The following is an 8768-nucleotide window of genomic DNA, read 5'->3' as shown; positions in this document are numbered from 1 at the left end:
AAGATGCGAGGAAGCAACGTCTACTTCTTTACACTCGAAGAAGAAAGAAGCACGCAAGATCGAGCGTATGTAGATCAACAATGAATGCATCGAGAAGACACCAATCCAACTTACAGGAGCAGTTATGGAGGTTGGATATCTTCTAAAATGTATTCTTGTGATTCTTGTTTTTGAATCAAAATTTGGTGATGTATTTTCATGTACCAAATATCAATGATGAAAAAAAAATACGTACTTGCAAAGAAAAATGTACGCGGCCGGAATGTGGCCGGGCACACAGCTACCGCATCCGGAAAATGGTCCGGACATGACCCTATTGCTCTATCTAAACAGACAGAATTCGGACAAAATAAAGCTGAAGTTGGTCTGATAAGTGGAGGAGAAAAAGGTCCGTTAATTAAACCTCCAACCGCCGCAACGGAGACGCACGTATGCTGTATCCATCGGCACATGCAGCGACGCTGACCTCGTGGGGCAGTGGCTATGCCGGCCCCACCTGTCAGCCGGAGCACGTCAGCGTCTACGTAGCCCTGTCAGAGCCAGAGCCCCCTCACTGTACTGGCAGAAGCAGCGAGGAAGGAAGCCAGCCCCACTCCCCCGCATCATCTCATTTGTTTAGTTTAACTCCAATGAGCAGCTAATGATTCATTCCACCCCACCACAAGCCAGATGAGATGAGAAGAAGATTAGCACACTAGGTGACAGTTGAGATCCCCCTTCCAATCTCCTGGCGCTGCTCGCCAGCTTCTTCCACTGATCCATCTCTTCTTCTTCTTCTTCTTCTTCTTCGGCATCTCGTTGCTGTCAGCTATCCGGCGCCGCTGGTTCGATTCAAACCGCCGCCGTCAGTCATCTCCTCGCCGAGCTCGCCCGCCAGGGAAACCCACTCCAGGAGGGCCTCCCTGCCCTGCTCTTCTCCGGGCATTGCGTATCGTGCCTCGGCGTCTGGCCTTCTTCTCAAACCCCCCCGGCGGCGCCAGCTCCGTCGGCGCACCGCCTGCCTACATACAGCCGGCCAAATCCATTCCACCTCCGCGGGAGAAAGAGCCCAGTTCTCTTCCACCTCCTCCGCCTTCGAGATCCCTACCCCGTTCCCGGTACAATGGTGGCGCTGTGCGCCACCTAGCCGTCTCGCCCGCCGCCGGCCGGCAAACGGAAAGGGCGCCTCTTCAGCCCCAGTTCCCTTCTTGATTCTTCTGCCGCTGCAATGCGCCCGTCTGCTCGTCTCCCTTGAGTGCTGCTGCTGCTCTGGTTGCTCTCGTGAGGGGCGGAATAAAGAGGGGGCAAGATGGCCGGGGGCGGCGAGGGCTCCGGCGCGGCGGGCGGGACGGGGGAGATGCGGTCGCTGGCGCTGACGCCCACCTGGTCCGTCGCCACCGTGCTCACGCTCCTCGTCGCCGCCTCGCTCATCGTCGAGCGCTCCATCCACCGCCTCAGCAATGTCAGTCTCTCTCTCTCTCTCTCTCTCTCTCTCTCTCTCTCTCTCTCTCTCTCTCTGCAATTTTTTCCTGTCCTTTTTCACCAAACACCCAACAGTTGGTCTCAAGTATTCTTTTCTGAATAACAACAGCTCAAACGGCTCATTTTTTCCTCTGTTACGGAGTCTTGTCCTCTACTTTCTTCTATAAAAGGGAACGAAATCCCTATCAGGAGTATTACTTTTCCTGGTACTGTACTGTGCGTGTGCACACCGAATTCCAAACATAAGCGAGCAGAAAGTTGACCTCTGCATGATTCCACTGTTCATAAGCTTTTCTAGTACAACCTTGGATGCTGAGATTGAATAGAAATTTTATATTTGTTCCATTATCACTGAATTCCCAGCACTGTATACTATACTGAATTCCAAAACATAAATCGCTCGATTTTAAGTTTTCTCACCATCACTGGATGGACTAATTCATGGCGTTCTTGTGCTTGTTCAGTGGCTGAAGAAGACTCACCGGAACCCGCTCCACAAGGCAATGGAGAAGATGAAAGAAGGTACCTGCCCATCTCTTGTTTCGTTCTTGATCCTCTGTTCCCATTTCTCTTCTTTGAATGATCTGAAATGTTTAGCTAACGGTCTGCTCTGTTTTTGCTGCAGAAATGATGCTGCTCGGCTTCATATCCCTGCTTTTGGCGGCGACGTCAAGGATGATCTCCGGCATCTGCATCGACTCCAAGTACTACAACAGCAGGTTCTCCCCGTGCACCAAAGAGGAGGTGGAGGAGACATTCAGCGCCGAGCACGCCCTGTCTTCTCGCAAGCGCAGCCACATAATCGCTGCCATCCTGCACCGTTCTCTCAGGAGGAACCTCAAGGCGCAGTCCCATCAGGTGGAGAGCTGCCACGAGGTGCGTCTGCAAAGAAAGCTTCCTTGGAATGGCTAGACTTGTCTGGGAATCCTTTCGGTGATTGAGGGAAGCTCGTTTCGGTTGCAGGGCTTCGAGTCGTTCGTTTCGCATGAGGGTCTCGAGCAGCTCCACCGCTTCATTTTTGTCATGGCGGTAACCCATGTTACCTATAGTTGCTTGACGATGCTGCTAGCTATACTCAAGGTTTTGCCCCATTATCATGTGGATTAAGCGTTTTCACCTTGGTTTGTTATATTTACAAGATGGGCATGAATGTGGGTTTGATGCCTATTCTTTTGGATGTTGGCAGGTCCATACATGGAGAAAATGGGAAGATGAAGCATTTAGAGATAACCACGAATCTTTTTCCCGTAAGTGTACTTATCTTTACCCCCTTCATCTTTCAGAAGAAAGGACATGATACAATGTCGAAACACATCTGAATTCATGATGCAAAGAAGATCTGCGAGCTTCTCAAATTTAGAATGCATAACTTAAACAGAAGCAATTCAGAATGCACGACTTAACAGAAGCAATTGAGGACGATGAAATCAGTATAAGTTTCTTATATGGTCCCATCGAAATAGCAGATCCTGAGATGATATGTGTTACATGGTTTGGTTAGGAAGATTTTAAGCACGTCTTTTATGCTTGCTTTAGCAGTTCCTCTTGTCTGAGTTTTGCAACCATGTTAATTTCCTCTAAATATAATTTTGTGATCATATTTGTTTTCTTTTCCTAAACAAATGATTTGAAAACCTAGGCAGGAAAAATCTTCTGATGCATCAAACACACCGTTTTTTTACTTCTGTAACTGTAGCAAACAATATCCTGGTGTTATTGGTGCCACTGTATCTTAGCCATGTTGACGTTAACCTCCATCTGACGGTTCCTCTTCTAATTTGCCTGCAACAGAGATTGCGTATGCATCAGCAACTAGAAGGCAACCACCAGCACTTACCAAATCCTCTTCATTCAGATTTTGGAGTCAAAATAATGCGGTCATGTGGGTGGTATGTTGAGGAAAATAGTTCTTGTTGCTCATCTTAGGCATAAATTTCTCCTTTCATGTATAGAGCTACTGTTATTTTACTGTTATAGCCACCACTTGAGATTTTTGTTGTGTCATTATACAGTTTTGCTTCCTTGCACAATTTGGTCAATCTGTTGTTCGAGCTGACTACCTTATCCTTCGCAAGGGTTTCATAATGGTAAGATAGTTATCCTGGGCCATCTTGGATAGAAATGATGTATCTATCGGGCAGATACTCTGTTGATTTGTTTTGTTGAAATTTATACCTTATGAGAAAGATATACTGAAGTTACACTGAACTTGATATTTATTAGTCACACGCTCGTGTTTGACTTGTTAATAATTTCAGAATCATAATCTTGCACCAACATACGACTTCCACACTTACATGATACGTTCAATGGAAGAGGAGTTTGAGAAGATTGTTGGAGTGAGGTTAGCAGCTTGTCTGCATGTTTGGCTCCTTATGATTATTAGCTGTGCTCTGTTTTATTTTATTCTTTCATCCGAGAAATCTTATCAGCTAACTTGATCCTTTGATGCAGCGGAGTACTGTGGGGCTTCGTTGTTGCTTTCATGCTGTTTAATGTTGATGGTAAACTTTGAACTATGTACTTTTCTTCCTACATCTGTCGGCTGATATATTTCTGCTTCCTTGTTTTTTATCTAATGTCAGATACGGCAATTTGTTGCAGGATCTAACCTGTACTTTTGGATAGCCATCCTCCCTGTTGCTGTAAGTCAGTCACAGCCTGCTTCTTGTATATTTTCGGCAATGTATGTAGTTCCCCCTCAAATTTTGATGGTCTCAACTGGATTCAAATGCTCCATAGCTTGTTCTTCTAGTCGGTGCGAAACTGCAGCATATAATAGCGATTTTAACATCAGAGGGTGCAAAGCTGACCGCATTTGGGCCAAGGATAAAGCCACGCGATGATCTCTTTTGGTTCAAGAAACCAAAATTTCTCCTGTGGTTGATTCATTTTGTTCTCTTCCAGGTAATTATTACCTGCAATGCTTGTTAATGTGCTGCTCAAATGATTCTCCCTCTGTCCCACAATATAAGAGCGTTTTTGACACTACACTAGTTAAAATTAAGCACAAACTTAAACTTATGCATGCCGTGGTTTAAAAATTTCTGCAGAATGCATTCGAGCTGGCCTCCTTCTTCTGGTTCTGGGTACCACTTCTTACTTGCCTACTGTTAACCATATTTATGGGAAATTCAGTTAGAAGTGGCATGCGGAGTTAACATAGCTGTATCCTTGTGCTGCAGTGGCAATTTGGTTATGAGTCATGCTTCATAAAAAACCACCTCCTGGTTTACTGCCGCCTTGTATTGGGGTAAGCAGTTTGTAGAAGCTACTCCTACTTAGTTTCTCTTTCTCCCATTAATTTTCTCGTGTTCGTCATTATGATAAGCCACAATCTATAATTTCAGGTTTGCCGGACAGTTTCTCTGCAGTTACAGTACGTTGCCTGTTTATGCGCTTGTCACGCAGGTAACAATTTATTCACATGCCACGCCACAAGAACATTTTAAACTAGTTGAATGAATCATCAAGATCCGATTAATTATGCATTTGGGGATGCATATGTTCCACGTTCCCATTTGCTGTTTCTCGGCAAAAAATACGGCTAATACACTGTTGCTGGTACGACAACAGATGGGATCAAAGTACAAGGCTGCCCTGATCCCCAACAGGATCAGAGAAACCATGCACGGGTGGGGCAAGGACACAAGGAAGAAGAGGAAGAAGCGACGCGGCGACGATTCCACCATTCGTACGGAGACCAGCACCGTGTGCTCCCTCGACTACGAGGACGAAGACGACGACGGCCATGGCCATTCCGATGATGCCACGACACCCAGGTTGCCGCCATACCTGAAGATCGAGCTACGGCCAATGCGGGGCGGCGGTGGCATTCCTACACCAGGCATGCCGAGCCACCAGCTTCCGACCGGCGGCAGCAACTGGACCACCGGCGGCAGCTCCCAGCACGCTCTGCTCCAGCGACAGGGCTCGGCCTCAGCCTCCGCACCGTCGTCACCGCCACCGAGCAGCCATGGCCGCGGCGTCGTAAGGTCGGCGTCGATGCCGGGGATCGCTGCCGTGGCAACGATAGCCTCGACGATAGGCCTTAGCACCCCGCCAACTCGGCTCAGCGGTGATGCCCATGCATAGGAGGACACTGGACTTATTTTGTGTTACTGTAGGATGATGATGGCTGATGACGACTGAGGGGAGATAATGATAGGATCATATCATAGATGAGAGAAAGATATACTACTTCATTTTGTGGTCATATAAGAAAAGATGGTGTATAGTGTTACATACATGGTCATATATACTAGTGCTTGTCATCAGAACTTAGAGACGACGGTTTGGTTTAAAGGAATTTCAAAGGAATTTATAGAGGAAAGTTAATCCCAGCGTCAGCATTGATCTTCACAATATCTGCCCCTGATGAAATCCATTTAGTATTTACTTGGTTTCTTCTTTCTCCTGGAAGCTTCATGATGAAGGCCAAGGGTGGATGGTGGGCTACCAAGATTTTTGTGAAAGCTTTATGCAGCACCCTAATCTGCTTACCCCTGCTGCCCTGACATTTTATTTACAAAAATATATTTCTTGAGCGATCGAACATCTTCTAAAAATTATTAATATTGTTCCTTTTCTTCAGAAGTTCAGCATTTCTCTCGAAACACCAAATATTTTCACCATTACGTGAATGTTTTTTATGCAGATAAAAAAATCATAATGTTCTACACCCTGCGCAAGTGTAACTAAAATTACAAGACCCCCCACCCCAATTACAGTAAAATTATGGTGCTAGCCTGCAAGGGAGTGTTATGTCTGATTTTTCACAATTAGGTGAATGTCTGATTTCAGTAAAAGAATTACCGGGACAGTGGGGGAAGCCCCCACGGTATTTCAGTAAAAGAATTAATGTATGATACCAAATAGACTTGCTGTTGTTTGCAATTCTAGACCACCAATTCGTCTTTTTTGTGCAGCCCTGCTTGAAATTGTGTTGTACGAAATTGTACTGAGCAATACTGTGTTCTAACATACGCATGCAAGGGTCATTTTGAAACTTATAGAGGCACCTTGTAATTGTTTCAAAAAATTAAGAAATCACTGGAGTTTCGGAGCCAAGAGTCTGCATAAAAAATTGACCTCGGTTTTCTGATTTTACCCTTTATTAGATTGAAAATATAAATATGACACCACAATGTTTTGGGCTTGGACATGGCGCGTCATATTGTTCTCTTATAGCCTATGATGCAGGCGCCCACATGGTTTTTCTTTGTGTCTATGCAGGTTATCCTGTGTACCAAAGCTTGCTGCAACGTTGCGCCCAACAGGTTGTACTGGTAGAACAAGTGGTACATGCCCTTGTGGTACATAGAGGCGTAGTCGAGCCGCCCCTCGCCCATGCCAGGCCCCGCCACAGGGAACAGGTCGGGCACTCGACCATGACGGCGACACGCGACTCATACAATGGTGAGGCATCATCTCCCCGCGCCGGAAGTCCTTGCTCCGGCAGACGAGCGTGGAGGCATTGACCATGGGGCCACTGACCTTGGCCGCAACGGTGACACACCACAAGCCGTCGCTGCCTATCCACGAGGTGCAAGGGTCGCAAAAGGTGTAGCCAGGGACGTCAGCTGAGTTCGGGACGACGATGTTGTCGGCAGGCTTCACCCATTCGCGTAGGAACGGGTCGACATGGTTCTTGGGGAACATGGCAAAGTTCTGCATCTGCACCTTGTGAGTGTCGATGCCGGTGTACAACAAGGTTGGGATGCCACCAGGGAGAATTGTGGTGGAGCCTGAAAAACAACCACTCGCATTGAAGGGGGTGGTGGGGTCGAGACGGAGTGACCCCAAAAGAGGTTGCCAGTGGCCCACATCGCGCCCAACGGGTTGTACTCATACGTGGCCTTGTGGTACATATGTTCTAGTGGCGGAGCTATGTACAACTCAGGGGGCGGTGCCCCCCCCCCCCTGTCTTGGACCACACGGTGATATTTTTTTCGGTGGAAGGCTTAGATGAGATAATTTTTGGCATTTTGCATCCCCGTATACTCATGTTTTGGCCTTGCCCCTCTTGCCCGCACAGTTAAGTTTGAAATCAGATATTACAAGGTGCATAAAGGTTTGAATGGTTTTCAACAAAGAGAGAATATAGATTTACATGCAAATTCAAATCCATATAAGAAACACAACTCCATAATAAAAGGGTCAGTTGTGATAGTGCTAACAGGCTCCAATCATGGCTCCGTATAATTTATCTACTCTTCACAGTATGATTTCTCTGTTTTTTATTCCTCTAGCTAGGTGTGGGTTGAATTCAAATTCAGCCCTTTCTCTCATTGATTTTCTTTGTAAAGTCGGAAATTGCTTGCTGGTCGTGATGCATACCCTTTGTTTGAAGGCACAGACTGCACAAGTTTACGACATTGATAGAATGTTTATTTTCTTGGTCCGAAAACTTCTATTTAGAACTTATAACTGGCACAAACCTAGAAAGATGAGATAACCGTGAGTAGTATATTAAACCAAAAGCAGATGAAGTCAATGAGCATAACTGAGATCAAGACATGTGTCTGTGTTGTGATTGGATAGGACTATGGCACAACCACTTCAAAGTAGTCCACCGGCATCACCTAAAAATCAATCTCCGCGTTGTAGCCAAATACTACTTATCAACATAGGTGTTGGTCCGGCATCGCCTAAAAACAACAGAGATAACAAATTATAATTAAACTAGCATCCATGGAGGCTTAGAATATGTGACAGTGTAGCTTAAATGGACATATGCACAACGGAAGCGGAAGACTTAGCCGTAACAAATGGAAATATAATATTCATCCCCCAATCATACAAACCCAAAATGCATTTCAAACATCAATAAAATAGCTTAAACTCAGGAGGCATCAAAAACACAATACCTTATAGGCTGGAGTACAACACTAGTAATTGAGACAGACAATAAGGAGGCCGCGTAGATGTTGAATGACCCAGGGAAGAACTTGTTGAATTTGGGACCTGTCATTGAGGAAGTGAAGACATTGTTGCAAAGTCATCAGGAGACTAAGGTAAAATGGGTGCGGAGAACAGCAAATGTTGCTGCACATTTGTTAGCCAAAGAGGGTGTGAGTCATGAACTTTGCAAAGTGTGGTTTCATGTACCTCCAGACTTTATTCTTAGCGTTGTATCGGCGGAGATCCTGAACTCTTTTGGTTAAATAATTGAGGCGTTGATTCCAAAAAAAAACCTAGAGCGATTTGTAGAGATCGAAAGGCAATGGTCATTGCTGCGAGGTTGAGAGTCAAATTTGTTTTTCCGTTGAACTTTTCCCTAATAAAAAGTCCCTATCAGTTTTTTT

The 8768-nt window shown here is 45.7% G+C and overlaps 2 protein-coding genes across 2 annotated transcripts in view; one reads left to right on the top strand and one right to left on the bottom strand.

The window, feature by feature from the left end:
* Positions 1 to 603: 603 nt before the first annotated feature.
* LOC123047429 (MLO-like protein 14) lies at positions 604 to 5794 on the top strand. Its single transcript, XM_044470981.1, has 15 exons — positions 604 to 1441; positions 1926 to 1983; positions 2087 to 2337; positions 2425 to 2541; positions 2648 to 2708; positions 3253 to 3350; positions 3474 to 3548; positions 3720 to 3805; positions 3916 to 3965; positions 4066 to 4106; positions 4204 to 4368; positions 4515 to 4550; positions 4647 to 4714; positions 4812 to 4872; positions 5038 to 5794. The coding sequence occupies exons 1-15, from the start codon at positions 1289 to 1291 to the stop codon at positions 5554 to 5556; spliced, it is 1839 nt and encodes a 612-aa protein (XP_044326916.1). The 5' UTR covers positions 604 to 1288; the 3' UTR covers positions 5557 to 5794.
* A 2725-nt stretch (positions 5795 to 8519) lies between these two features.
* LOC123047430 (fructan 6-exohydrolase-like) overlaps positions 8520 to 8768 on the bottom strand; it is a 50417-nt gene continuing 50168 nt past the window's right edge. The window contains exon 5 of the mRNA XM_044470982.1: positions 8520 to 8616. Coding sequence (XP_044326917.1) covers positions 8520 to 8616 — 97 coding nt within the window. The remainder of the gene's footprint in view (positions 8617 to 8768) is intronic.

This window comes from Triticum aestivum, chromosome 2B, assembly GCF_018294505.1.
Source record: "Triticum aestivum cultivar Chinese Spring chromosome 2B, IWGSC CS RefSeq v2.1, whole genome shotgun sequence".
NCBI lineage: Eukaryota > Viridiplantae > Streptophyta > Magnoliopsida > Poales > Poaceae > Triticum > Triticum aestivum.
Note: the sequence above shows the minus strand (reverse complement) of the source record. Positions and strands in the feature narration are given on the sequence as shown.

Bases quoted from the DNA above. Each gene is read 5' to 3' on its own strand.
- LOC123047429 (XM_044470981.1), top strand. From the start codon at position 1,289: ATGGCCGGGGGCGGCGAGGGCTCCGGCGCGGCGGGCGGGACGGGGGAG. The intron at 3,549-3,719 runs GTAAGATAGTTA...TAATAATTTCAG, and splicing joins TTCGCAAGGGTTTCATAATG to AATCATAATCTTGCACCAAC. The intron at 3,966-4,065 runs GTAAACTTTGAA...AATTTGTTGCAG, and splicing joins CATGCTGTTTAATGTTGATG to GATCTAACCTGTACTTTTGG.